General features: G+C 60.8%; 2 protein-coding genes across 5 annotated transcripts in view; one reads left to right on the top strand and one right to left on the bottom strand.

Moving 5' to 3' along the window:
- The window catches only part of LOC109392316 (carboxyl-terminal PDZ ligand of neuronal nitric oxide synthase protein-like), a 98,514-nt gene that overhangs the window by 52,916 nt on the left and 18,044 nt on the right, over positions 1-27,554 (top strand). For 2 of the 4 annotated variants that reach the window (XM_019660686.1, XM_019660688.1), the window contains exons 3-10: positions 2,475-2,548; positions 6,432-6,540; positions 10,206-10,347; positions 12,224-12,390; positions 13,440-13,625; positions 16,699-16,743; positions 18,753-18,918; positions 19,874-22,444. In XM_019660686.1, coding sequence (XP_019516231.1) covers positions 2,475-2,548; positions 6,432-6,540; positions 10,206-10,347; positions 12,224-12,390; positions 13,440-13,625; positions 16,699-16,743; positions 18,753-18,918; positions 19,874-20,877 — 1,893 coding nt within the window. In that variant the 3' untranslated portion in view covers positions 20,878-22,444. Of the gene's footprint in view, positions 1-2,474; positions 2,549-6,431; positions 6,541-10,205; positions 10,348-12,223; positions 12,391-13,439; positions 13,626-16,698; positions 16,744-18,752; positions 18,919-19,873; positions 22,445-27,554 lie in introns of those variants that run through there. The other 2 variants (XM_019660689.1, XM_019660687.1) reach the window with 2 other exon arrangements.
- Positions 22,535-27,548, bottom strand: SPATA46 (spermatogenesis associated 46). Its single transcript, XM_019660691.1, has 3 exons — positions 25,932-27,548; positions 24,865-24,978; positions 22,535-24,376 (listed from the first exon to the last, which is right to left on the bottom strand). The coding sequence occupies exons 1-3, from the start codon at positions 26,125-26,127 to the stop codon at positions 23,844-23,846; spliced, it is 843 nt and encodes a 280-aa protein (XP_019516236.1). The 5' UTR covers positions 26,128-27,548; the 3' UTR covers positions 22,535-23,843.

Genomic DNA, 27,554 nt, shown 5'->3' with positions numbered 1-27,554 from the left:
ACACACCTGCTTTCTCGCTGCAGAAAAGTTTGGCTGATCCATGAAGCAGAGCCTCCCTTCAAGTTAAGCTAGCCTCTTTTCTCATTGACTTTTTAAAGTGCCTTTAAAGTAAGGACTTCATAGAAAGTGGGGGGGGTGGGGAGAGGGGAGAGGGCTGGTGGGGGTCGGCTCCTTCAACTGCAGAGGCATCGGGGGACCTGGCCTGGACTGCAGCCGCCAGGGCCAGGAGGCACGGCTTCCCCGTGAGCTCCGGTGGGAGCAGAGCCCCTCCCCTCCCAGCAGCCAGGAGCCCCTTCCACACCCTTGGGTGTCCACAGGCCGAGCGGGGCAGCTGGAGTTCTGCTCTGGCCTGGCAGGGCCTCGGGGACACCCTCCCCCTGCTGAGCAGCGTCACAGGAAGACAGGTACAACACAGTTTAAATAACATTCACACTCTTATGATAACAATCCAAGTGTCCAGGTGGCTGAAAATCACTCACCTTACCAGAAATGAGGAAAATCTCAGCTTCAATGAAAAAAAGACAGTAGATGGCAATGCCAAGAGGACTGATGCTAGAATTATCCAACAAAGATGTAAAGCAGCGTCGAAAAAATGCCCCCATGAGCAGTTCCAGACCTCAGACCAGGGAGGAGCTGGAAAGAGAAGGGGAGCCCCGTGGAACTACGAAAACCAAACACAGTCGCAAGAATAAAAGCTCGGGGGACGCGCTCAGCAGCCGAGAAGGTGCTGGGCACACGTTCTAGCTGAGCTGAGCTACAAGTTCACAGATGTAGACGCGGCTTGTCTAACATCATTTAATACTCACGTTACAGCAGTGTCCCCCAAATCAAGCCCCATTCTAAACACGCTCCGCTGTTTAAAGAATCCCCGTGGTAAACAGTTACCTGTGTGTTTAAAGGGCTCACGTGTGCAGGCGTTTCCCCTGACAAACCCCCCGGGTGTCATTGGAGCCGGCGTCATGTGTGCAGTAAGGTCGTGGAGACCCTGCCAGCCGGGCCTCGCTGTGTGAGGGGGGCTCGTTCAGAGACGTCTGTTCCTCATCCTGCTGACCAGACAGACCCCGTGTAGACCTGTTGGGGTCCAGGCGTGAGCACCAGGTCGTGAGGGGAGGGGATGCTGACAAGTGCACGGTGCATGGAGAAAGTCACCCAGCCTGACGAGGGGCTGGTAAACCTGTCAGGTGAGGGCTCTGCAACACCCGGGTGATTCCGTAGGAAGGAGAGGCTCCGTTGCGGCTGTGTTTATGTGTCTGGGGGGCTCGCTCTTAGAGGGAGGTTCAGCCTCCTTTTTTCCGCCTTCGCTCCAAATGGGGCAAAACGCACAGGGCGGTGCGTGATTCTAGGAAGGCAACGTTGGAAAACTGTTAATCTTAGCTGGAGCTGGGTTTCATTCTCTGTGAAACAGCATGTGGTGTTGCATGCGGGTAAGGCAGCCAAAGTCCAGTTCTGTGTCTGGGCTGCACTGAATGAAACCCTGGGGATTAAATGGCATGTGTGTGAGTGTGTGAGTGTGTGTGCATGTGTGTGTGTATGTGTGCATGTGTGCATGCATGTGGTGTGTGCGTGTGTGTGCGTGCGTGTGCACACACATGTGTGTGTGTTGTGTGTGTGTGCATGTGTGTACGTGTGTGTGTGTGTGTGTGAATATGTGTGTGTACATGCCAGGTGTACACAGTGTGTTTCAGTCAAGCTCCTGATGCACCTGAGGGCCTGCGTGTAACTTCCCCTGGTCCCTGGTGGGGCCCCCGTGTCCACACCCACTGGGCTGTGACCTTGGCTGAGACATGCACGGAGCCGGACACCCTCACTGGACAGTTACCCAGCATGCACCTGCTTGCCTTTCCCTGTCCTCTTTCCTGGAGAGATGAGTGTGCCTCCCCAGCTGGCCTGGGCAGCCCTACCTGTGACCGTGGCCAATGAGGGCAAGACAGGCCTCTGTCCCTCCACGGTGGGAGGGGGTACCTGGGAGCCTGTGGCAGCTGCCAGCCCTGGTGTCCCCCCAACATGCTGGGTGCCGCCCACCTCATCAAGCATCTGGGGTCCCCAGTACTGCCTTGGAGCGCTCTGTCCCCACCTGTCACCCACTCCTGTGAGCCAGGAGGAACCTCCTGCATGGGTGACTCAAGACGGGCTGGTTACCCCACAGCCCGTGCCCGGCTCCCCCACCTTTGAGGCATGGCTCTCCCGGCTCCCTGCCCCCCCTCCCCCAACAGGTGTGTGCTTTTTTGTTCCCTTGAAATCCTGAGCCTGGGGCCGTCTTGGCGCCCACTGCCCTCTGCGCCCTGGAGAGACAGCCCTGAAGTGCTTGGGGGACGTGCGGGGACTGGACGTGACATTTTCCGCTGTCCTTTCATGCCGTCAGCTCCAGGCCTCTTAGAGGGCGATTGGCCAGGACAGATGCGTGTGTCACAAGCCCCCGGGGTCCACATGCCTGGGGCCTGTAGTGAGGACAAGCCTGACTGATTCATCTACAGCTTCTCTTGTTGCAGAAGAAAGAGTGGACGTGGGACGAGAGCAAAGTGCTGCTGATGCAGGACCCCATCTACAGGTGAGCGGGCGGGGCGGGCGGGGCGGGGGGCGGTGCCCGCTGTCCGCTGGGCCACAGGCCAAACCCGGCTCTGCGGCACTTCCCTCCGGAGACTCGTCCCTGCAGCTGTAAGTACCCGAAGCAGCGTAGCTCGTCTGCAGCACGGCTGTCCCTGCGCACTGAGGCAGGCAGGCAGGATTCCTGCCTCTGTCACTTGAGACAGTTGTGTCCTGACTGACATTTCGCAATCGCACGTGTGTTGATCAGAACGAGAGGGCCTGGTCTCCACCTCCCTCGGGTCACAAGCCCCGCAGCTGCGGTCTGCTCCGGCCTCCTGCCCTTCAGAGGCTGAGCACAGCGGGGGCTTCAACTGTCTGAGAAGCAGAGTCACACGCGTGCTCCCCAGAAATCCCCTCCACGGTGACACTGGCGTGAGTCCTGCAGAGCCGCTGGCCGCACCCATGCTCACTCCCCGGGCAGGGGGTACCCAGGGAGAAGCACCCCGCACCCCCATCTCCTTCCCCCTTCTCCTCCCTGGGAAGACGGGCCTTAGCTGCTCCTTTGGGGTCTGCGGGACGAGGAGCTGAGTTGTGGTGTTGGCCCCTCGCCACTCACTTGCCTGGGCTGACAAAGTGGTTCAGGGCTGAAGCCTGACAGCGACGCTGGCAGCCCTGCCTGCCCGTCAGAGAGGAGACGCCTGTGAGGTGGGACTTCCATTCCTCCCAGCAGATACACAGAAGAGAAACTGCGCCACCGGGCGCTGTGCTGGGGGCCTAGATCACTGCCACGAGTGGGCCATGGCCCGCTCTCAGGGCTCGAGGCCAGTGGGGAAACGTGGTGCTGAGGCGGCCACGCCGGATGGACGGCGTGTGACAGAGCTGTCCCCTGTGTCCTGGCGCACTTCCTAACCTTTGCTGGAATGGTTGTGACTGGACGTTGCTGTGACTTTGCAGTGGCTCTGGGGGAAGGATGCCCAACCCGCCTTGTGTTTCTGGCACCGAGCCTGCGTCTGGCCCATTTGACGCATTGAATCACCGTGTGGTGGGCGGACAGGCAAACGCACTTAATTCATGTCTGAAAATTAAATAAATCGTATCTGATGGATTCACAGAGGGATGACGAAAGGCTTCAGGAAACAGACGGCGTCAGAGCTGAGCTGGACGGGTGTGAAAGGACAAACCCTGCCGTTTCCATTTTTGGAAAAGGAAGCATTGCTTGGTTTGTTTTTTGTCTTTTTTACAGTGGCACTGTGTCCATGAAAAAGTGACCTCTTTGTGGACGCTGATCAGGACCTGAATCTTGCCTTTCATTGGTTGAAAGAAATGACTTTCCCCAAAGTTTTAGCATTCCCCAAACAAGCTGTTGATTTTGTTTTTATCGAGCACAGTTAGAGAGGGTGGTTGGGTAAGTTGTGACATATGTACACACTTGAAAGCCATCACCTCAGTCGAGACGATGAGCCCATCTGTGTCCCCGGAAGGTCCACTGCGCCCCGTGGTGACCGTCCCCTCCACCCTCCTGCCATGTCCCGCCTTTCCGTCTCCACATCCAGGCAGCTACCCAGCTCCTTCCTGGTGTCGCCCACGAGTGTGTGTTCTTGAATTCTGTGTAAATGCAGTCACACGTTATACCCCCTTTTTGGCCCGGCTGCTGTCATTCAGCATAACTGTTCTGAGAACCAGTCCTCGTCAGGGTGTCTTGGCAGCGTGGCCCCGTATGACCGGACAGTCCCGCTGCATGAGTGTGACACAGCTCGCTCACCACTCACATGGCGACGGCGATTTGGGTGGCTCCTGGCTTTTAGCTGCTGCACGGAAGCCCTAAGGCTGCTCACCACAGGTCCTGTGCACACTTCGGTTCCCCAGCTGAGCTCCCAGGGCCAGAGGCCCCGTCATACGGAGGGTGGGTGTGTGTGTGACTCGGCGAGGCTGCCAGCCCGTTTCCCACGTGGTCGCCCCTGGCGAGCGGGAGGAAGCGTCCTGGTCCCTCCACCCCTGACACCCTCGGGCCGCCAGCCTTGTGAATTTTAGCTCTTCCAGTGGGGGTCGGTTAGTACCTCAGTGGCTCTGATCTGCGTTTTTCTAATGACCGATGACGTGCTCATCTTTGCATCAGATATGCTGTTCGTGTGTCTTTTGTGAGACGTCTAGTCACATCTCTCGCCCTTTTTTCATTGTGGTGTTTTGTTTTCTTATTACTGAATTTTGAGAGTTCTTTATACATTTTGGCTACATGTCCTTTGTCAGATACATGATTTGCAAATGTTTTCTCCAAGCCTGGCTTGTATTTTCTCTTAGTCATGTCTTTTGAAGAGCAGAAGTTTCAATTTTGATGAAGTCCAAACTATCGGTTTTTAAATGTCTGGGTTGTGCTTTGAGTGTCAGGAATCTCTGACTCGGGTTTTTTTCTGTACTCTCTCCTGAAAATGTTCCAGTTTTAGGCTTCGTGCGTGCGATCCGCTGTGACTCAGGCTTTCATTCTCTATGAGGGATACATCAAAGCTCCTTTTTCTTTTTTTGTAAATGGCCGTCCAGTTGTCCCAGCCTCATTTGTTGAAAACACTGTCCTTGCTCCACTGATGTCCGTCTGTTGAGCGCCCGTCCCCTGCACCTGTGCGGTTTATTTCAGGACTGTTTTCTGTTCTGTTCTTCCCACTTGCTCTCGACCCCAGTACACAGCGGCTTGATCACTGTAGCTTAACAATAACCCTTGTAATCAGGTACTGTGTCAGTCTTCCAACGTTGTTCTTCTTTCTCAAAGGTTTCTTTCGATTAGTATTAGTATATATCTTCCTCCATCCATTTACTTTTAAGGAGAAACATGTCTTCTGGTGGGGGGCAGAAAACATCAAAGAAGTCTTAAATTTTAAAGTGAAGTTTTCTTGGCCAACGCCTCCCCCCAAAAAGAAAGACACAAACACACCTCGGACGGCAGCCTCTCTGGGGCGGGTGTCTGGCGGGCCTCTTCCTGATGGATCAGAAGTTAGCAGCCTCTCTGAACAAAGGAGCGAGGCTTAGCCAGCACCGTTCCAGCCTCCGAGACACTGTTCCCGCAGGCGTTCAGTGGTGGTTTGGGCCTCTGTGCGTGTGGGCTTGTGTACCTGTGTGCGGGTGAGTAGATAAAAGGAATTTTTCTGAACTGTGCACATCCCATCTTGTCGTCAATAGGAGCGTCCATCATGGTGATAATATAGTAACATTTACAGCCGGGCCTTCCTCGGGTAGTTACTTTTCTGCCCACAGGGAACCACTGGGTGCTGCTGAAGGAAACATAGTTTCAGATTTCATGAAATTCTGGGCTAGCTCTGCAGCTTCACTTTAGGAAGCTCTGTTTATGGTCAAGTGCATTCTTCCAAACAAAAGGGATGCCTGACCACCTCAGCAATGCAGTGTTTGTTTTTTACAAAGTCTGACTTTAAATGTAAGTATTTTGTATCTCTCACAGAATAACAGAATCATGTTTCTTTTATCGTGATGAAACACACGTAACAAAGTTTGCCATTTTACCCACTTTTAAGTGTGCAGGTCAGTGGGTTAATTACACTGAGGGTGTGCAGCCATCACCACATCTCTGTCTCCGGAACTGCCCATCACTCTCAACGGGCACTTGGCACCCATTAGGCGCGAGCCCCGAGTTCGCCTCCCCGAGTCCGGGGAGCGTCTGCCCTCCCAGGAGGCTAAGAGGCCAAAGCACTGGTGACACCAGGCCTGGTCCCCTCCAGTGCAGGACCCGCTGTGTCCAGAGCTGGAGGTCACTCCCGGGAGTGTTAGTGTCACCTGTGGAAAGTGCCATCGGCTTGTGGCTTCTGGGAAGAAGACCCTCCGAGGACCTGGGTGTCGCGAGCCCCGCCCCCAGTATCCTGAGCTGACGCATTTTCAGCGCGTTTCCTTTGCTCTCCCTGTAGGATCTTCTATGTGTCTCACGACTCCCAGGACTTGAAGATCTTCAGCTACATCGCTCGAGATGGCGCCAGCAACGTCTTCCGGTGCAATGTCTTCAAGTCCAAGAAGAAGGTAGGGGCAGCCATCCGTCCGTCACCCGTCATTTTCTTCGGTCGGACCCAGAGTGCCCCCGACATTGACCCGTCTCCCTGGTGACAGGCAGGATCGGGCGGTGGCTGTTGTAGCAGAGACGCGGGGAGTGTCTCAGCAGCCCACCACCGCTCCTGTGGACTGCGACTCTGGTTTCGTCTGACCCTTGTCTTGGCCGCTCCAGGCAGCTGGACAGGCCCTGCCCACTGGTCGGCGCTCTGAAGGGCAGCAAGTGGGCTGAGCGGGCGCCGCCGCCTTGGCGTGCTGCAGGAAAGAAGCTCTGCCACTTGCCGAGGTGGCCTTGTCTTGTGTGCAGTGTCCAGGGGCTGCGAGTCAGGATGTGTGCAGTGTGGCCGAGACGGCGCGGGGGACACCGGTGGTCCCGGTGGCCGTGTCTGGGCGGTAACCTTGATGTTGAGTGAATGCAGCTTTGGCCGGGTGTGGAGGCCTGCGTCCTCGCTCGTCCTCCAGGCGTCTGACATGAAACCTGGTTTCGGAAACCCGGGTCCCGCCTCCCTCTCCCCTGGAGCCCTCAGTGGTGCTATGTGGGCCACTGTCCCCACGGCTCTCCGCTTCCTCGTCTGTCACACCAGGAGGAGCGTTGAAGCCAGCGTCTCCTGAGCATTTAGCACCCCGAGTGTTCGTGTTTAAATGTGCTGGGAGCCCTAGAGTGGGAGAAACCCCTTTAACTTTGTGTGGCCCAGCACTTCTCAAACCAATGTGGCCACGGGACCATATTTTTCTGTGTAATGTGTGTTAGTGTCCTGGGAACTGTCTGCTAAGAGATTTGGGAAAATGCTCTACTTATGCTTCTGAGGTCCCTCAGGCCTGCGTTCCAGGCACAGTCCACCACGCCGGGCTTTGCGTGAGGGCCCCTTCCAGTCCCCGCTGCGTGCTCCTCTCATGCTGTGTGACACCAGGCGCCTTTGACAGGCTGCGGGTACCTTGTCAAGTGGGCATAAGAGTCATACATGACAGGGTCAGCATCCACTATCTGTGTCCTGTGCCACCCAGCTCCACAAAGGGGGACACTTGGCGGATTTAGCCTGGTCCTCTGAGGAGATTTGTGCGCTGACCACCTGCCGCAGGCTCATTAATGCAGATCAGGGACCCATGGAACGTGCAAGGGAAAGGGCAGGTGCGAGACCTACTTCTAGATCCAAGTCGGGGCGGAGCTGCGCCAGGAGACCCCACAGAGGCGGGAGGAGAAGCGGGCGCTACGGCTGGGCTGGAGGCTGCTGCGGCTCTCAGGGGGCCTGGGGCAGGGAGGGAGAGCAGGGCTCCCCGAGAGCTCGGCTGTGTGCCTGACTGTCGTGTTAGCTCCCCGCACTCAGCTGTGTGTCCGACTGTTCTGTTAGCTCCCCACCCTCAGCTGTGTGTCTGACTGTCATGTTAGCTCCCCGCACTCGGCTGTATGTCCGACTGTCCTGTTAGCTCCCCACCCTCAGCTGTGTGTCTGACTGTCATGTTAGCTCCCTGTGCTCGGCTGTATGTCCGACTGTCATGTTAGCTCCCTACCCTCAGCTGAGTGTCGTGTTAGCTCACCAGGCTCAGCTGTGTGTCCGACTGTTGTGTTAGCTCCCCGCCCTCGGCTGAGTGTCTGTCGTGTTAGCTCACCATGCTCAGCTGTGTGTCCGACTGTTGTGTTAGCTCCCCTCACACTCGGCTGTGTGTCGGACTGTCGTGTTAGCTCCCCATACACGCGGCTGTGTGTCGGACTGCTTTTGAGTAGGCTGCCCACTCCCACTGAGAGAAGAGTGCTATTTTCATGATTGTTGCTACGGCTCATCGAACACGGACGCCTGCTGGGCACACACTGGTGCCCACGTTAGGTGTGCGAAAGAGAAAGGCTGTGCTTGCATCTGGACTTCTGTGCTGGATTGAGGGGTAGCCTGGGGCCGGGGGAGCTCTGTCGACACCAGTAAGTAGATGGTCTAAAGAAACACTTCGTGTGTCGTGAGGCTACGTGGCTCTAAGCGCTTGCTTCCCAGCCCGACTTTCACAGCAGTGCCTGTAACCCGTGTGCTGTGGTGTCACGGCCCCCGTCTGAAGCTGGGAGCCGCTTCCAGCTTTGAAGACATCAAGCATCCTCAGCAGCCTCATGTGACGGCAACGAGCCCGCAGGTGCTTTGGGGGCGCTGACAGGAAAGGGCTTCAGTCAGGAGATTGGACCCATGTGGCCACGTCCTTTCAGGCGCTCCTGTAAACTAGCCTGGGTTTGTGCGGAAATCATGCAGTTTCACGATACTTTGAAGAAAACCTCTGGTAAATTCCAGGGAACGGCCAGCTCCTGGGGCTGCAGCGGACTCGCTTCCCAACCCCACCTGTTGCCCTGCTGTGTTCCTGGTTACCTCGCACCTTTCAACTCCACTCTCAGTTCTGAGGCCTGTTTGTGGTCCTGAGATGTGAGCAGTGGCTTCTGGTGACCCAGGGGACCCACGGAAGGGCTCTTTTTAAAACCTCTCCCCGTTGGAGTTCTGTCTTGGGGTCAGACGTGGCTTATAAACTAGGAAGTTCCGGCGCGTGTGGCCTCTGCCTCCCAGGGCGGCAGGCAGGACCGGTTTTCTCCCTATAAGGCCCGAGGCCCTACCACGAAGCGGGCAGGCACAGCGGGCAGGAGCCACGTGACTGCAGAGGGCAGATGGCACCGGCGAGTGGGCACAGCCAGCAGGGCAGGAGCGCCCCGGCCCCTTCAGTAACTCCCCCCGCAAGCTCCTTCTGTGGACTCGCCTAAAAGCCGACTTCAGTGCCGAGGGAAGATGAGCCCAGAAGGAAGGGCTTCAGAGCTCACAGAGCCGCCCTGAGCATCAGGACCGTCGAGCCCCCCAGCCTGGGGTCCCGCGGGAACGCACTTCCGTCCTGTGGGAGCAGCCGTGCTGAATGGCGAGTGGAAGTGCAGCCCGACGACGCGCTCCACGGCAGAGGGCTCGTCCCCAGACGTGAGACTGTGTCCTCTTACCACGACCGGAAACGGGCTTTGCAGATGCCCGTTCAGTGTGTTGTCTGGGTCAGTTTATGTGAGATAAGGAGGTAACCACACGTCACGGGCACGTGCCCACACTCTCTCTCTAGAAGCCTGAAGTTCCCGTTTCTGCCGCGTGTGTGTATGTCTAAGAACAACATTCCCCAAGTCAGAAGAAGTGGGTGGGGGGCTGTGTCGGGGACCCGGCCCCACTCGGCCTCCACAGTTGGTTAGCTGGCACGGAGCCCCACGGTCATTGCTCAGCCACACGCAGTCTGCTCCGTTGTCACGAAGGGACTCAGCAGCAGGTGTGAGGACGTTGGGGCGACACCTTGGGGGCAGGTGGCACAGGGTCTCAGGTTCCGTGGCTTGTGTGTGAGGAGAGCTGACTGTGCTGGTGGCAGCAGGACGAGTGCAGGGCTTCACACAGAGGGCAGAGGTGCAGGTCCTCCCCGGGTGAGGCGACCCACAGAAGCCACCCAAGGCTCTTGTCACCCACAAACGTCAGGACAGTCCAGGGCCTCGCGTCCTGAGTTAGAGAGGTCGCTAGGACGTGCTCTGCGGCGAGGGACAGCCGGACCGGGGAGGCTGGTTCCTATCTGCCTGGCCCTCGCGCTTCCTCCTCCTGCGTCCTGGCCCAGGGTCCCCGGTCCCTCACCGCGTCCCCTGTCTCTCTCCCTCCCAGAGCCAAGCCATGCGGATTGTGCGCACAGTAGGACAGGCCTTCGAGGTGTGCCACAAGCTGAGCCTGCAGCACACACAGCAGAGCGCGGACGGCCAGGAGGACGGGGACAGTGAGAAGAAGAGCAACAGCTCCGGAGACCCAGGTAGGGCCTCAGTGGGCAGAGGAGCACGCTTGGGGTCCTCGGGGTGTGGGGTCTTAGTGCCTGTGCTGGCCGAGAGCCGGGCCCTCGGGCTTCAGCAGTGCTCGGGGACTGCTGTCCCCTCCCTGCTGTCCCCTCCCCACTGGGGGCTGCTGTCCCCTCCCCGCTGTCCCCGGTCCCTCCCGGGGGAGATTTGTGTTCTGTATGTCCTGGCCAGCTGCCCCAGCCAGTCCCAGGCTCGGACCAGGTGGGGCCGCCTTGCCCCGTGTGCTTTGACTCCTGGAGGGGCTTCCTGGGAGAGACCCCCCTGCCCTGGGAAGAATAGAGGTTCTTAAAAGTGAACGTCTTGCCATGGTCCGTGAGCACTAGATTCAGGGGCGTGAACTGTGCGCCTGACACCTTCTGGCCCGGACGTCCCGCTCACCCCACCCGCCTCCCGTCGCCTGCCCCGTCTCTCCGGCCACCACTGCCTGACCCTGCGTCCCTAGTTCCAGCTCCTCCCTGCACTTGACATATGTGTGTCACTTTCTCGATTCTGGGTCCTGGGGACACTGAGCCAGACAAGATAGATGGGGGCTCACATTCAGAGCTGGGCATGGGTGCAAACAGATGACAAACTTGGTCACTTTAGAGATTATGTGGACGCGATAAATTAGATGAAACGGGCCGGTGGGACTCCAGGCGGGCGCGGCACGCTGGTTGGGCGGCAGGCGGTGGCCCTTTGGAGCCACCGGCAGGTCTGAGCCCGCCTTCTTGTCACCTGTCAGGCAGGGGTTATCACCGTGCCTGCCTCTCGGTTTCGTTGTGAGGATAAGTGAGTTAACATGTGTAAAACCATTAAGTTAGTGCCTGGGACACAGTGCTATTTAAGCTGTACTGTTGCAATTTTGAGGCAAAAAAATGGCCATTTCCAGCACTTTTGGACCAAACTGACAACCCCTTATTCTTCTTTAATGGCTGAGATATAATTAACATGTGAGAAGTTCGGCATTCATCCCGCAAAACCTTCCACTCAGCCAGGAGACGCTGGGAAGAAACGGCCGCCCACAGATGGCAGGTCCTCCCTGTCACGGTGGGACCTGCACTCGGCTGCAGGCCGGCCAGCAGTCCCCCTGCTCGTCGCCAGCTCGCCTCTTGTCCGTCCCTGTCCAAGATTAGCCCGTTCACCTGCCTCTGCCTCCACCCTCCTGCCGCCTCCTGAGCCCCAGCCTCACCTGTCTCACTCCCGAGTGGTCACCTGAACCCTCCGCCGTGCCGATTCCGCCCAGTGCAGACCCTGGGGTGGAGCCCCCCTGCCGTTCAGAAAGTGCTCGGGTGGACAGACAGACCGAGAAGGAGGGCAGGGGAAGCCTGCCCCTTATCTGTCCCCTCACTGCCACCTGGGGGCCAAGGTCAGAGTCGGGCTGGGGGTGGGGCACTGGTCCTGTGTCGGACGGGGCCTAAAGTCCCCTTGTCCTTGCTCTGCCGCCATATGCCCTTCCCGTCCATCCAAGTCAGCCTCCAACTTTGTGGTTGGAACTGAGGCCCAGAGTCAGGTGTTTCACTGACAGCCCACCAGGGGCGAGGCTGGGGAACCCCACGTCCCTGGGCTGATCCCACACCTGAGCTGGGATGAGGTTGAGGTGACTGTCATCCCTCCTCCCAGGGTCCGCACACCAAACCCGAGGAAATGTCATCTTTGTTTCTGGACTTTGGAAAGAGGCTGAAACGGGGACATCTTACTGGATTGGAACTGTAATGGACTTGAGTGAAAACATAGGTGAAACCGTTAGGAAGCCAGTGGCATTCCCTGGTGTGACATAAGTAACACTGCTGTGTCGGGAAAGGACAGTGTTCCTGGGGTCCCATCCCATCCCCTCTTTCTGTGTTGTCCCTGCAGGCCGCCAGCTCACTGGAGCCGAGAGGGCCTGCACGGTCGCCGCGGAGGAGACCGACATCGACGCCGTGGAGGTCCCGCTTCCGGGGGGTGACAGCCTGGAATTCAGCCGAGGTGTCACCGACCTCGATGCCGTGGGGAAGGATGGCGGCTCCCACACAGAATCCAAGGTGGGCAGGAGGCGCCCATCCAGGTGGTCTGCACACGGCCACCTCCAGGGATGGCCTGTGTCACAGCCTCAGCCACTGTCAGTCACCTCCCGCCCTGGATGGTGTCCCCCCTGCTCAGAACCTGTGCAGACCAGTCCTGGCACACAGCACCGGGGGAGGGGGCCTGGGCAGAGCGGCCTGTGCCCGGAGGCTCCTGTGAGGTCGCTGGAGCTGGAACTGCGAGACCACCCAGGTGTCATCGCCTCCAAGCTCACAGCTTATGGGAGGTGACCCATATAACCCAGACTAAGAAGCAGAGCTCAAGGCCAGACTCCAACCTGAAGACAAACGAAAAGCCCAGGAGACGAATCCTGACCGACACCCCTGGGAGACCGGGGTTCCTGTGTAGGGTCAGGGGTCACCTCACACGTTCTGCTCACGGCGGCCTCAGGGCAGCTCAGTCCCCAGTTGTGAGGCCCTCAGCGAGGGACATGGCCTGTCACTGGGCCTCTTAGCCATCTGGGAAGGGCCAGCAGCAGGAAGGCCAGGAGCAGCTCTCTGGCCTACAGAAGCCACCACAGTGACAGTGTCAATACAGGAAGGGCCGAGACCCCCGTCCACTGGCAGGAGCTGTGAGCCCGGCCTACCATGAGCTGGGCAGGGGTGCGAGCGGCGTCCTCCCTTGGCCTCTGCCCCCTGGCCAGGCTGGGAGGGCACCTGAGGACACAGCGGAGAACGGGGGGCATGGTGGTGGGAGGAGCTGTGTCCAAGCCTAGCACCCCCTGGAACTCAGCACCCCCTGGAACTCAGCCAGGCGGCCAGTGGTCAGGAAGTGGGAGGGTCAGCCATGCCCACCGCTCGGGCCATTACTGAGGTGTCCCAGCAGCCTTTTCTGCCTGCAGATCAAGCCTGCAGTCACAGCACCTGCGCCTCGGGGCCACTGCACTTCCCTCGGGGACACCGCGTCTCTAGTCCTCTGCGGGGACTGGGCCATTGGGTCGCATGTCAGAGCCACAAGGCCCACGGTGGCCCCTGCCCAGGGTCATGGCCGGTCCTCTCTGCTCCTCCAGGTGCCGCCCCACCCCCCGGATCCCATGCTGACCAGCGCGTCGGGGACGCTGCTGCCACCACCACCGTTGTCCTCGCAGGCCCTGGGCGTGGGGACGGGGACGCCGCTGTCCTCCCAGCACCAGGTGCAGCTCCTGCAGCAGCTCCTCCAGCAGCAGACGCAGCAGACGCAAGTGGCTGTGGCCCAGGTTCTCTTCAGCCCCTCCCCCAGGGCCCAGGGCAGGTTCCAGTGGGGCCGTGGGGCCGCTCGCACGTGGGGCGTTGCTTGTTGGGTAGGGGGAGAGACGGTGGCTCCCGCGGGTCCATGCTCAGCTGGGCTTGGCTGGCTTGGCTGGCTGTGTTGGGTGTGACTCGAGGGACTCGGAAGCAGGTGCACACAGTCCCCACCCTGCCCCACAGCCCCCCGTGTTGGCTGGGGGCACCTCTGCAGCTGGGCAGCTATGACTGAGGCCAGTGTTACAGGAGCTTAAAGTGCGAACTTGCACCAAACGCCCTGAAGAGCCCAGCACGTGGCCTCCGGCCACCGTGCCCACACAGGTAGTCTCCAGTGGCCATCATTCCGGGGGGCTGATGCCAGCCTGGCCTGGAATCCATTAGAACGGATGTGACTAGCGGGACTTGGGTATAGTGTTTGAGCCGTGATGACAATAACTGGCTTAGGCTCAGGGGCTGTTGCGGGGTTGCTGCTTTGCAAAGGAGGGTGAGCAATTCCCCGCTGCCCCCTGCTTCCTCTGCCGAGGGCCCCTGGCACTGTCAAGGCAGAGCCCTGTCATCACTCTAGGCAGTAGGGCAGTGGTGGGGACGCGCTCACGCGTGCCATGAAAGGCTGATTCCCGTGGTCTGACAGATGCGTCGGGACCTGAGTGAGTGGGTGAGGACACAGGAGGGCCCTTCATGGTGTGACCAGGCTGACTTGTCTGGTGTCCTGCACCCGAGTGGCAGGGCACAGCTTCTCTGGGGCACTTATGCTCCCAGCTTCTTCTGCTGGCTCCTCAGGACCCTCGGGCTGGGCGAGTCTCCCGGACAGGGCAGGCCCCTTCAGGGAGCATCCGGCAGCCTCAGCACAACTGGTTCTGTCTCAACCTGGGTCTTGAAAAGACCTTGAAACCTGAGTCTTGCCCTGACCTGGGCCTGAGGCCTCGTGGTCCCTGTGGCGGCCAGGTTTCCCGACGGCAGAACAAGAGGCCACTGCTCCCAAGTGACCTGAGCCTTTTGAAGAGTCTGACCATGGTGTAAAAGGGTGTGTGCTGGTGCCAAGAGGGTTCGTAGGTGTCCCCAGGACAGCCACAAAAGGAGGGGTGTTGTTAATGCTGCTTATGTTTGGGGAAAATCATTGCTCTTTGTTAAGGAACAGAACTGTCTTTAGTTAACGCTGCGTGGCTGTCGGGGAACCCCGCCTCCCTGGGGTGATGCTGTCAGCACACAGCCCGGGGGCTGCAGTGCGGCCGCCCCACCTCACACCGTTTCCAGCCGTCCCCACTGAATACAAATCCATCCTGCAGCCATATTGCATTTCCCTTTCGGCATATCAACTGCCAAGTGGTTATTATTTATCCAAGAAAGGGCTTGATGCATATTCATGATGCGTATTATCAAACACATTTGAATTTAAGGCGCTGCGCAGTACCATAGGGAAGCTATTTGCAGTGTGTCATCTACACAGGAAGTGCTGGGTGGCCGTTCGGTCTGCAAAGCTGGAACCTGGGATGAGCCCCTGAGAGTGTCTCGGCAGATGTCACTGCCCCCACGCTGGCCTACCGGACAGAGAACCTAGGGGAGGGGTGTGCTCCTGTGGGCCCTTCATGAGCTTCGGTCCAGCTGCGTCCATGGGCTGGGCACCCTGAGCCTGTGACTCGAGTCTGTTGTTTGTAGTTGTGCTGCCCTGGTTGACCCAGTCAGATAGTGAGTGACATGACATCCCCCCACCGTGCATCGTGTCCCCACATGGGTGAGATGACTCTGGGTAGGGCTGCAGGCTGCCACAGTCTTCATTCAGGTCGGAGAGGCCCTCGGGGTCACGCTCCTCTAGCCTCCCTGCTGCCCCCAAAACAGTCTCCGGCCTCCATCACTCGTGTCTTCTTTTGCTGCTGGGAGGGCAGCAGTGTCCCTGCACCTCCAACCAGTGCTCAGCCCGTCCGTCCTGCAGACAACTCGGCCGCCACCCCTGCCCCGTCCGAGGGCTTTGTGTCAGGTCCGTATCTCGGGTAGTGGCGATCACACAGCCATGTAGGTGGGTTAGCAGATGGGACCTTATTGGTGCCTTTCACACATTTAAAACAGACTGACCTTGTTGTGCGCTTGGCCTCGTGTCTTGTTCTGTCAGACTCTGTTGCCACCAAACTGCCACGTTTCTTTTTCTTCACTGACACGGCGGTCCCAGCACTGCAGGGGGTGGTGTGGTGACGTCACACTCCAGGTGGGAACACACTCCCCTGTGCTCTGGGAGCAACTGTTCCCCCAGCCCCCCATGGCTCCTGGGAAGAGCTGAGGATAAAGACAGTTTCTCGTAAACACGTGCACTCCTGGGGTCCCTTGTTGCCTTATGTACACCCCCCCAACCCCCGTGCCCCCTCACGGGTCTGTCTGGTCCGGCTGTTGTCACAGACCCGCCTTAGACTGCCTTCAGGGTGTGCTGATGGTCTCAGAGCCTGGGCTCTCCCTAAATTGGTTCAGAGCTGGTCTAGAAGGGTCTCACATGTGGAGGGTGGACCACGTGTGCGCAGTGGACACCCCCACCCTCCCGCCCAGCGTGAGGCTGGCCTCGCTGCACGAGCTTCCTGCTTTTAGGTGGCCAGACGTCCAGGCATGTGACTGAGGCTACAGCCAAGCCTTGGACGGACGCGGGGTGGTGGGGGCGCCTGCATGGCCATGGCTGGGCCCCCACAGCGCCAGGCTGCTCCGGGCCCGCGGCTGGGTGGCTGCAGTTGCGTCGGCCCCGTTCCCTCACGGCTGCCAAGCGCGGGCCTAGCTCGTGAGGAAAGCGCTAGTGCCGCTCGGTGTTGCCGCTGTTTCAAGCTTCCTCCATGCACTGCCCTTGCGGTTCTCCCAAAACAAGTGCGGGCCCCTGAAGCTTCGCGATCGCTCGTGTGCTGTGCTTAGTTGGAGCAACGGCGCTGAAAGCCCCCGCGCCGCACGTGGTGGGGGCTGCGCACGCTGAGCCCGCGCCCCCCGCCTTGCCTGCGTGCCTGCCGGGTGCAGGCGGCAAACCGCTCTGGTTCTCTCCACTGCCGTCCCACGTGCGTGTCGGTGCTCCCTAACCAGCCTGGCCCCGCGCCCACTTCCCGTGGAGGAGGCGCTGGAGTCCAGGCAAGTGGGCGAGTCAGCGGGCAGGGGTCTGGGGTGGGGCGGGTTGAGGGCCGGAGTCCATCGGGCGGCGTGGACGTGGAGGGCGCAGGGTTGAACTTGGGTTTGCAGGGCTGGGGCGGGCAGAGCTGGACGCTGCACTGCAGACGATGGTCAGTGAGCCGGATTGTCGCTGCCCAGACCCCGCAGCTCCGGTGGGAGAGGCCCCCTCGCACCTTCCCAGAAATAAACGTGGCCTCCGTGTGCGCACGGTGCCTGACGTTCTGTAGGAAAAGTGTGCTGCGTGCGAAGAGGCGTCCGTGTGCAGGGCGGAGGCGCCTGGTCAGGGAGGCCAGAGCACTGCGGCCGTGGCTGCCCGCCCACGCAGGACGTGGGGGCTCCTTGAGGCCAGGCGCGGTGTGCCCCTGGCCAGGTGTGGGCCGCATGGTGGGAGGCTGCAGTCCTGCGTGGGCCTGACGCCGCTGAGGCAGAGAGCCCCTCTGGGCCGCTTTCAGGCTGTGGCAGGCGAGCGCTTCTGCGTCCCTGGGTCTGGAAACACCTGAGATGTTATCACCCGTGTTTGCAGCCTGCAGCCTCACTTTACGTGGTTGCAGGAGCTGGTCTCCAGGCAGTGCCTGTGGTTTGAAACGCAGCATTTGACCCGGGACTGTCGCGCTCGGTTACCTGCAGAAGCAGCTTCCGCCTCTTCTGTTCCCCTTGCCCCAGCACCGCGTCTGCTGGACGTGGAGACCTAGGCCGCCCTCGGTCGAGAGGCGGAGCAGGTCCAGGTAGAAGAATCAGCCTCAGTGGCAGGGGCGGTGGACCCACAGACTGGCCGCCAGGCGCCCCGCCCGGGGCCCCCCAGCGGCCTGCTCTGTGGGGATGTTCAGAGGTTGGGGGGGTGTGCACGGAGCCCACGGGTGCAGTTAGCGGTGCGCAGAGTTCTCCTGTCCCCACTGCCGTGTGCTCCACGGAAAACCCACAGTTCTGTCAGCTCAGCAGGTCCCTTCTATGACAGTTACCTTAGGTGCAGAGGGAAGGTCCAAGCTGGCCTTTCCTGCGTGGCACTTCCCACAGCACCTGTCCCGTTCCCGAGAACCAGCAGGGCCCGGGGACTCGGGAAATACCCGCGTGCCTCAGTTTCCAAGGGAGATAAAGCCTTCATCGCCACCCACCCGCTGACGTTTCTCCGTGCTCTCGCCCGGTCTAGGTCCCCCTCAGTTTATGTGACAGCCAGTCCTGTCCTCAGCGGCGCCTGCAGAGGGCCGCTTTACTCCAGGCTGCGTGCCCCCCCCCCAGATAGGCCCCCGCGTGCTGCCACTAGGAAAGCGGCAGCCAACCCCACTCGAGGCCCCACTGCCAGGTCAGGTCCCGAAATCCGGCAGGAGCGCGACAGCGGCCCCTCGAGAGCTGCTGCGGGAGGGGCGGGCGCGTCGTTTACGTCCGGTCTGGCGGGCGTCTTTCTGGAGTGTGTGTCGTCGGGGCGGGAGACGGAATCAGCCCCCCCACCCCCACCCCGGCTCGCCTTCCTCACTGTCACGGTCCCGCCCTGGCCGCCGGACGTTGGGTCTTTGTCTACCATGTTTTGGGCCCAAGAAAACCCTCTTTCCCACCGGCTGCCTTGGTGCAGGCCACCAAGGTCGTCAGCTTCTGGAACCCTCCAGAGACCCCTTTGTGCACTCCTGAGGTCACACGTGGTCATTGCCTCCCCGAGTTTATCCCCCACCCGACCGCACCCAGACCTGTCGAGCTCCCAGCAGGCAGGAAGCCCACGCTCCGTGCCACGGCAGTCAAAAGGCTTTGTTACGACCACCTCCGCAGTTCGGAAAGGGCGCGTGGGGCTCCCAGTTTTTCCGAGTGTTTGGGCGCGTAGAAGGGGAGAGGAAAAGCCGTGCGGGGTTTGCTGTCACACGATTCCTGGCTGGCGCTGCCCGGTCACAGGCGTTTTATCCAGGCTTGCGCGCGGAGGCGTCTGTGGTCTTGCACTCACGGCCTCTCTTCTTCTGTCTGCCCCCCTCCCCCGCCCCCCGCAGGTGCACCTGCTGAAGGACCAGTTGGCGGCCGAGGCGGCGGCCCGGCTGGAGGCGCAGGCCCGCGTGCACCAGCTCCTGCTGCAGAACCGGGACGCGCTGCAACACATCGCCCTGCTGGTCAGACAGGTGCAGGAGCTGGAGCTGAAGCTGTCAGGACAGAACGCCAGTAAGCCAGGCCCCGCCCCCGGCGCGCCCCAGGCCCCGCCCCCCCGGCGCGCCCCAACCCCGGGGCCCAGCACAGCAACTGCCCCTCCGCAAAGCTTTCTGCGCTGCCCTGTGGCACCCCACCTGCCCCTGTGTTCTGGCAGAAATCACAGGCCGCTTTCTCCGTCCCGTCCGCACACTCCTTGGAATCACAAGGGGCTGGAGGGCGTGTCAGGGGCCTTCTAGACCCTGCCCACACTGGACCTCGCATGTCACTGTCGCAGGCTCCCTGCCCGGGCTCGTGCCAGCTCGCGGAGATGCCAGGCGGCTCATGGTTTCACCATGCGTTCCACAGCCCCGGCATAAGAAAGGCTGGTGACGTCTTAATGACCTTGTTAGTGGACAGGCAGAGGCGCAACTGGCCGGATGCCGCGCTGCTGAGGGGCGCGGCGGCCTCCAGGCTGACCGGGGTGCGCCCGAGGGCAGCGCCTGCCCGCCTGTGGCCGTGCGCGTGCTCTCCGTGTGGGCTGTGGACCAGCGCGTGTCCACTGGTCAGCGCCTGTGGCAGAGCCTGTGACAGGGCTTCATACACACGACCTCACTCAGTCCTGGTTGTGGGAGGTGCTGTGCCCACTTCAGACTCGAGGGAACCGACCCAGAGGTCAAGGACAAGACGCTGCAGGGTTGAGAGTCAACCCGGGTCTAATTGCCCGACACCAGTAGTTCCCCCAAACTGCCCCATAAGCTGCTCCCGGGTCCAGCCCGCAGGGAAGGGACGTCGACAGGTCCAGGCGGGGCTGCGACTCCGCGTGTGCAGCGGCCCGGAGGCCTGCGCGGAGTTTTGTCACCGCGTGCCGCACGCGCTGTGCGCGTCCCGCCTGGACCACACGCCCGGGGCGCCCCTCCAGCCTGGCGCGGAGCGGGTGCCCCCCACGCGAGCCAGCCCCTGCTGACGCCCGGCCCTCTGTCTCCCGCAGTGGGCTCCCAGGACAGCCTGCTGGAGATCACCTTCCGCTCCGGAGCCCTGCCCGTGCTCTGCGACCCCACGACGCCCAAGCCGGAGGACCGGCCCTCGCCGCCCCCGGGCCGCCCCGCGGGCAGCCCGCTAGGTAGGCGCGACTGCTTGGTGCAGCTCGAGTGCTTCCGCTTCCCCGCCGCCGCGCAGGGCGCGCCGCTGCTGGGCGGCCTGGAGCTGCTCAAGTTCAGGGAGTCGGGCATCGCCTCGGAGTCCGAGTCGGCCACCGAGAGCGACGAGGAGCCGCCCCGCCTGCAGCTCGCGCGGCGGCGGCAGGCGCTGGGCGACAGCCTGGACGATGGCATCGCGCGGTGTAGGCGCCGGTCGGGCGAGGGGCGGAGGCGCGGGCTCCGGACCACAAGGAGGCTTTTGCCTCGGAGGGCGAGCGAAGCAGCTGGGCGCCCGGAGGCGAGCAGCCCGTCTCTGTGGCCGGAGGCGCGGCGGCCGTCCGTCGGAGGACACCGCCGGCTCGTCGCCCGTCCGGTGCCCAGCGGCCCCTCGCGCTCCCACCTCCATGTCCGGCTGGGAACGGGCGGCGGCACCGTCTCAGGTGCTCCGTGTGGATATTCAGGACGCGCCAGCTGCCTCCCCCGCCCCCACCGCGCGCGTGGGCGTGGGCGAGGGGTCGCTCTGAGCTGGGGCGGGCAGGATGGGCCCTCCCGCGTGAGTGCTGCGTGGGACGCGTCGCGTAGTCTGCAGAGGAATTGGACCCAGACGTTTTCTGTCGCCGGGTGTTCGTGTGGCCCAGTGGGTGGGGATGGCCTCTTTGCTGTCGCCAGTCACATAGGTGTGACCTCTCCTGCCCGCCTCCCACCTCCGTGTCCACTGGAGGCAGGAAGTTGCCCCTCTGGCCTCTGCGTCTGGCCTGGGGCTGTGCCAGCTCCAGCGCCACCTCGCAACAGGTCCCCTCCCCGGGGCAGCACTGGTCAGCTCTCACTGCAGGGAAACCGACGGCCTGGTAGCTGAGACTGCTTATGTCCGCCCTTCAAATCACTGCCACTTAGGTCAGGGACCACCGCGTGTCCCCCTTGACCCGTCTCTGTGGGCCCTGCAATACTTTTACCATCTGGGCCTTGACCGCAGGCTCCCCGCTCGGTCCCGTGGGCTGGCGGGCAGTGAGGACAAGCTCTGTTTGGTCAGCGAGGCGCAAGTGCTGTCGACAGATGGAAAGTGCCTGAGGAGGGCTGACCCGTGCCAGAGTCCCGTGTTCGGGGAAGTCAGTCTTTATCCCAACGACATGCTGCAGACCAGGCTGCAGTGCCCCCCGGGGTCAGCGGTGAGGACGCGTGGCCCCAGAATGGAGGTCTTGAACCCTGACGTTGCTTTATAACTCACACGGATGCGAGCGAGGGCAAACGAATGGAAATGATGCAGCTTCACGTTAGTCGGCCCTGGGGCACCGGGGCCCAGCGGGGTAGGGCAGGTGTGTGTGCGCACATGTGTGCAAGAAGGCGGTTAGTGTGTGGGCTTGTGACAGTGATGGAGAGAGCACAGCCTATCCCTGGGTGTCTTGAGTCTTCGGCAGGTGTCTGTTCTTTCAGCTGGAGAGGGCGGTTCCACTTGCTTTGTTTTCTAATTAGCCATTGGAAGTAGGTGCAGGATACAAGGAGAGGAAGAAGCAGGCATGCGAGGTCCAGGAAACTGAGGGAGGGCTGTCAGGACGCCGGCCCGGCCAAACCGGCAGTGCACGAGGGGCTCCTGAGTGGGTCCCCTTAGATCGCTGGCTTGGTGACTTCGGGGCATGGAGGTCTGGCTTTGGGCGCCCAGAGCGGAGGACCCAGCCCCAGGCCGGTGGATCGGGGGTGGACGTGGTAGGACAGGGCTTTGGGGGGGGGGGTGAGGAGTGGGTGGGAAGACAGCTTCTGAAAGGATCCTGCCAGACTTGTGAGGGAAAGAGGAAGGTGGAGGAGAGAGGAGACAGCTGGACGCTGACCCCGACGTTCGAGGCGCTTGCCCTCCGAGTGCTCCCTGGGGTTCCAGACGCCTGCTTCCATCACGGCCTTGCCCAGTCAGGCCCCCGGAGCGTCCTCCCTGGGGGGACTCAAACCAGCACACACAGGGGGTGAGGATGGCAGACGAGGGACAGACAAGGGACCTTGACGTGCCGCCCGCCGGGGCGGGAAAGGCAGTGCTGCAGACCTCGACCCCGGCTTGCACCCTCTCCTCTCTCCTCGCTTCTGGCTCTGCTAACCCAGCTCTCGGCCGTGTGGAGGACACGCGGACACCGGGGCGCCCGCCCAGGTGGTGCTGGCCAGCGCCCGGACTGGATGTGGTGGGAACGCTTCCATTTTCTTGCTGACACGAGTGCTCTCTGCAAAGCCCCTCGCAGTCGCCGCCCCCAGCTGCTCTGGGCGGGACGGCTGTTCCTTCTGTTCACGCTCTGCCCCACTGCTCCCCCCCCACCCCTCTGCTTCCTAAACCCGTGTGTCGTTCACTCTCTGGGAAAAGAGCCTGTCCCTGTAAGTGCACTTACTCCCTGGATGTTGTCACTAGCCTAGTGGCCTTTGCTAATAAACCTTTCTGATTTCTGAAAGCTCCTCTCCTGTCTTTTCTTGCTCCTCTGCTCCTTCTCCCCCTCCTCCCCACCCCCGCTGTGACTCGGGGCTCTGGAGGCTGCTGTTGGAAGGGATCCCCACATCCCTGAAAGGGGCGGGAGGAGGTACCCCCAGGCGAAGCTTGTGCAGACCAGCCTGGGGATCGGCTGTGCGAGTGGTTCTCGGCCAGGGTGACTTTGCTTTCCTAGGGGCACATGGCGACGTCTGCAGACGTTTCTGGTGTAACGAGCAGGGGAGGGACACTGGTGGCCAGCCAGAGGGCGGGCCGGGGCCAGGGACCAGAAGCGCGAACACCACACCTTGGTGAGAGGGCCCGCTGAGTCCCAGGGAGGCGAAATGAGAGGTGCAAAGGCCTCGGAAGATGACGAAGCCCTCAGCCCTGCTTCAAACCACATAATGGGCAAAGCGGATGTCGTCCCTGCACCCCTGATGCTCAGAGTTGGCAGTGCATTTGCTCGGAAATGGAACAAGGCTCAGGCTGTGTGCGGGGACATTACTTGGTAATAGGAGCAATGTTTTCACCTGCCTGTTGTCATGACCCCACACAGCCGTGTAAAGAAGCTCCCCGGTCTGTTCTGGCTCAGCCAGAGAATCCTTCTCCATGAAGGATCTGTGTGTCTGCGGCGGGGACGGCCCTGCCTGGCGGTGTGGTGTCTGCGGCGGGGACGGCCCTGCCTGGCGGTGTGGTGTCTGCGGCGGGGACGGCCATGCCCCATTGGCCTCTTCTCTGCCTCATACGTAGGGACATGTTGTCTTCCCATCCCATCTTCAGAAGACCTGACATCCTAGAAGCTTTCAAACTGTGCAGAGGTTCTGCCAGTGGACACTTCCCCATGCCAACAGGAAAGAGCGTCCAACCCTGCACCCTCCGTGTGAGCTTCCCTGTGGTGGGAGGCAAGGCGTGGCCACAGAGGGACCAGCAGAAAGGCCAGGGTCTCCGAATGCTGGCCTCACACTCGAGCTGCATGAGAGTCGCCCTCAGGGCTGGTTAGAACACAGATTGCTGGGCCCGCCCCCAGTTTCTGATTCAGTAGGTCTGAGAATTTCGTTTCTAACAACTCCCAGGAGGTGCTGACCCTGCTGGCCTGGGTGCCTCACTTTGAGAGCCAGTTTCTTAGGGCTTATCCTCAAACTTCAGGCGTTTTCTTGAGAGCGAGAGCGAGAGCGAGAGAGAGAGAGAGAGAGAGAGAGAGAGAGAGAGAGAGAGGTGGCCTGGTGTTGCTAGGCAACTGTTAGCCCAATGGGATGGGACTGGGCCGAGGAGGACCGCAGGTGGTGCGGGGAGACCTCAGACTTGACAGAGGCTGTGACTGACTGGTTTTATTGGCCTCTCTCTAGAGACATGAATATACTCCGCCCGTTTCCCTGGCCACGTGGCTACTTGAAGGCCTGGCAGCTGCCGGACGAGAGCCTGTCCCCGGGCCACACGCTCTGCTCCTTGCCCCAGAGGGCCTTGAGCCTGCGGTAGTACGCCCTGCAGCTGAAGCCCTCCCTGATGCCACCCTTGATGTGGCCCTTGAGAGAACGCAGGGTGGGGTACATGCGGCAGCAGGCCGCGCACTTGTAGCCGTTCTGCTGGGCCGGCTGCCACGTGGAGGCCGTCAGGATGTCCTGGGACGTGATGTAGTCTGTGGCGTCCGGGCCGCGTCCGGGTTTCTGGGTGGCCTGTCGGGGGCAGGTGTTCTTCGGGGAGGAGGAGGAGGACGAGGAGCAGACGCTGTCAGCCTCGTCCTCAGGAAGGCAGCTGTCCCCCCCGCCCTCGTCCCGCTGCCCCTCTGGGGAGCTGGGGGCCCCCAGGCAGCGCTCCCTGTCTGCACACACGAAGTAGCTGTAAGGGGAGAACCAGGGCCGGTAGATGGTGCACTTCTGCCTCAGCTGCGCCCCGTTCTGGGGGTCCCCCAGGATGCAGTCTGTGAAGGAAAGGGCTGGGTCTCAGCCTGGGCTCCAGGCGGGCAGGCAGGGGGCAGTCGGCCTGGCATGGCTGGAGGCCGAGGGAGCGGTGACCTCGGGTCACCTCCGCTCCACCGGACCCCAGCTGGGAGTGTGGGGCAGCGGCGTGAGGCGTCCCCCTGCTGCCTCCTTTGTCTCGGTACAAATGGCAGTTTGCTCTCCAGGCGGAGACTGTCCTCTCAGTCACTAAGCCTGGCACCCGTCAGGTGCCCTCTAAGGACAGACTCTGATGGCTGCAGCGGACTCAGGCCTGCCACCAGCCCTCTGCCTGGCTTCCTGCAACAGCCCACTCAGGCAGAAGCCGCTGCCCCACCAGCTTGGGGGTCGGGGTGAGGGCGACGCAGGGAGGTCCTGCTGGAGGGCCAGACAGGAGACGGCAGGAAAACAGCCCGCAGCCGCCTTCCCCCAGGTCCCCAGCTTCTCCCGTGTGCCATGCGAGAGACCTCACCTGGAGAGAGCGGTGCACTGTGCGCCCCGGGCAGGAGGGTGCTGCTTAGGCACTGGAGTGGCCGGGCCTGAGCTGGGCTGGCTGCCTCTGTGGGGAGCGCAGTCTTGCTGATGCCTGGGGAGCAGAGGGGCTGGTGAGCTGAGCCAGGCTGGGCGTCCGCCTCTGTCCCCCCCGCACCCCATGTTCCCAGGGCTCAGCCTCAGTACTTCACAGCAGAGCAGAACTAAACGGACCTCTCCTGCCCCAGAGGTCCTGGGTGCCGTCCTGGGGAATTCCAAGGGGGCCACTTTGCTGAGACCATGGAAAGGTCTTCCCAGAGGACAAGGACCGGAGGACAGCTTCTGCCTGGGCTGTACTTCTCGGCCTGCCCGCATCTCAGCACACATGCGTGTATGTGGTGTGTGCATATGGATGTGTGTGCATGTGTGTGCATGTGCACTGTGTGGCAGTGGCCGTGCTCACTTTGGGCTCAGACCTATCAGGGCCCCACGTGCCCAAGAACCCCCCAGAGGGCCGGTTGGAAATGCCACCTCGGGGTCTGTGGCCAGCGGCCTGAGCCTCAGCGTTTCTGACCAGCTGGCGCCCAGACCACACGGCGAGCACCACGGCCTCACAGCACCCACCCTCGTGCCACCAAGTGCCCTCAGCCACCCTCCCCTGAGGCTCCTTCTGACAGACTGACCGGCCTAGACTTTCCCAGGGGTCAGAACGGGGCTAGACTAGCGCATGCTCCACGCAGACAGACTGTCAGCTCGGGATTTCACGCAGCTCCAGAGGAAAAACTTAGACAGCAAATATCCCCCTGAGCCCCCTTGCCAGAGACGGACAAACAGTGGGAGCAACTTACCATGAGCTCAGCATTGAAAAATTTTCTCCCACGTGTAATTAGACTTTTTTACTAAATCGTAGTCCCACATTGAACTGGTAGAACTCTCAAAGGCTGAGGGAGCGGCAGTCGGGCCTGACTGCGGGTTGCCTCCGCCCTGCCTGACCGCAGCTCTGAGCGTGGGCAGCGGTGAGGTGTCCCCCCTGCTGCCTCCTTTGTCTCGGTACAAATGGCAGTTTACCTGGCAAGCTGGTGGCACGTGAGGACATAATGTCAGGAAAAGTGCTTAGGGCCGAGGGAGACAGCCGAGGCCCCGAAATGCTGAGGAGTGAGAAGCTCTCCATAGTCTGACGGACGCGGGGCTTCAGCTCCCAGAGGCACGCGTCGTCCAGACAACGCGCATTGTGAGGGCGGATGACATCACAAGGAGGCCACATGGTTCCGTCACGGCTCGGTCACCCCCTGTCAGAGATGGGTGGGTCCACTGCAAGCAGGATTGACATCTGTACAGACCTTCCTGACTTGTCACTTCTCGGTGGCCTGCCTCGGCTGAGAACACCCAGAGAGAAGGAAGGCTTAGCAGACCACATAGTGATTTCACCTGTTTGCGCACTTGGTCCTTTAGTGTCACTTTTGAGGTGTCACTGCCAACCCCCAGCTCTGGGGACCTGTGTCCTGTCTGAATAACCTCCTCGCTTTTCTTCCCCCATCTGCCTAACCTCTGCCACCAGATGTTCCTGTTGTCGGCTTTAGCTGCTGGGTTTTGGTTTGGGGTACATTTTTCACTTCTTCTTTGGAAATAATTTCAAACTTATAAAAAGTTACAAAAATGATTACAAAGAACATCCTCCTACCCGGCACCGTTTCCCATGTTAACACTGTAGCCCCTTTTCAGGGGTCCGCGCCGCCCTCCCTCTGTGTCTGTGGATACATAGTTTTTTGCCTGGGCTATTTGAAGGTAAGTCACAAACATCAAGACCCTTTGTGCCTGAATACCTCCACGTGTGTTTCCTAAGAATAGGACCAGAGATTGTGTTACGTGGTTGGTGATTGTGTGGTTAGCGCCATCCATTTTTGGCAAATGTCTGAAACGTGAGTGGGCGGCTTACTCTACACCATTTTGCTCGTTGTAAGCAATTTGCTGGTGAGACTGGACGGGGACGGCTGCCCCTTCTCTGTGCTTCCCTTGTGTCATCACAGCCTGGCATGCTGGGGGGCGTGCAGTCAGGGTAAGAGGTGACGGTGCCACTTGGAAGATAACCTGGAGGCGCTGCAGTCTAGGTAATCACGACAGGTGTCAACTAGGCGTGCACCGGGCTTCAGACCTGACAGTGAACGTCCCTGCCACGCGGAACACTCTGATCCCCTCTGTGCATGGCGTGCTGCCAGCGTGGCTGAGCCTCTGCGTGTGACATTCCAGACTGGTCCTCACGCCAGTTCGTGCCCGGAATTACCCATCCACAGCACGGTGGGGAGAACACGAGTTCTGTGCCCCACCCCCGCCTGCTTTGGAACCTTCGAATGAGCTGGGATGTAAGGGGACCGCGTGCACCTAGGCAGCATCACTGGGCCTGGGAGCCAGCATGTCAGCGGCCACCCCCACCCCACCTGGCCCACCGTTAGCTCCCGTGCGGCCCTGGGCGGTCGCTGTGCCCCTTAGCGTTCCCGCCGTGCTCATTTACACAGTCGGCGTGGATGGCCATCTTCCTGGTCTGGAATCGGGTGGTTTATGTGCAGAAAAGAGACAGCGCAGGAATGAGTGACACACGCGGGACAGGAGGAGGGGCCCGTTGAGCCCCTCCCACCGCCAGCTGGGAATTTCAGATACGCTTAACTGAAGGGGCTTAGATACTGAGGGAAATCC

This window comes from Hipposideros armiger, unplaced genomic scaffold (assembly GCF_001890085.2).
Source record: "Hipposideros armiger isolate ML-2016 unplaced genomic scaffold, ASM189008v1 scaffold_324, whole genome shotgun sequence".
In the NCBI taxonomy this organism is placed as follows: domain Eukaryota; kingdom Metazoa; phylum Chordata; class Mammalia; order Chiroptera; family Hipposideridae; genus Hipposideros; species Hipposideros armiger.
The sequence above is the reverse complement of the archived record's forward strand: the minus strand, read 5'-3'. Positions and strand labels throughout refer to the sequence as shown.

Excerpts from the sequence above, each read along its gene's own strand:
- SPATA46 (XM_019660691.1), bottom strand. The coding sequence starts at position 26,127 with ATGTGGCCTCCTTGTGATGTCATCCGCCCTCACAATGCGCGTTGTCTG. Across the intron at positions 24,979-25,931 it reads ACGTGCCACCAGCTTGCCAG|GCATCAGCAAGACTGCGCTC; the intron begins GTAAACTGCCAT and ends TCTGCTCCCCAG. Across the intron at positions 24,377-24,864 it reads CAGTGCACCGCTCTCTCCAG|ACTGCATCCTGGGGGACCCC; the intron begins GTGAGGTCTCTC and ends TTTCCTTCACAG.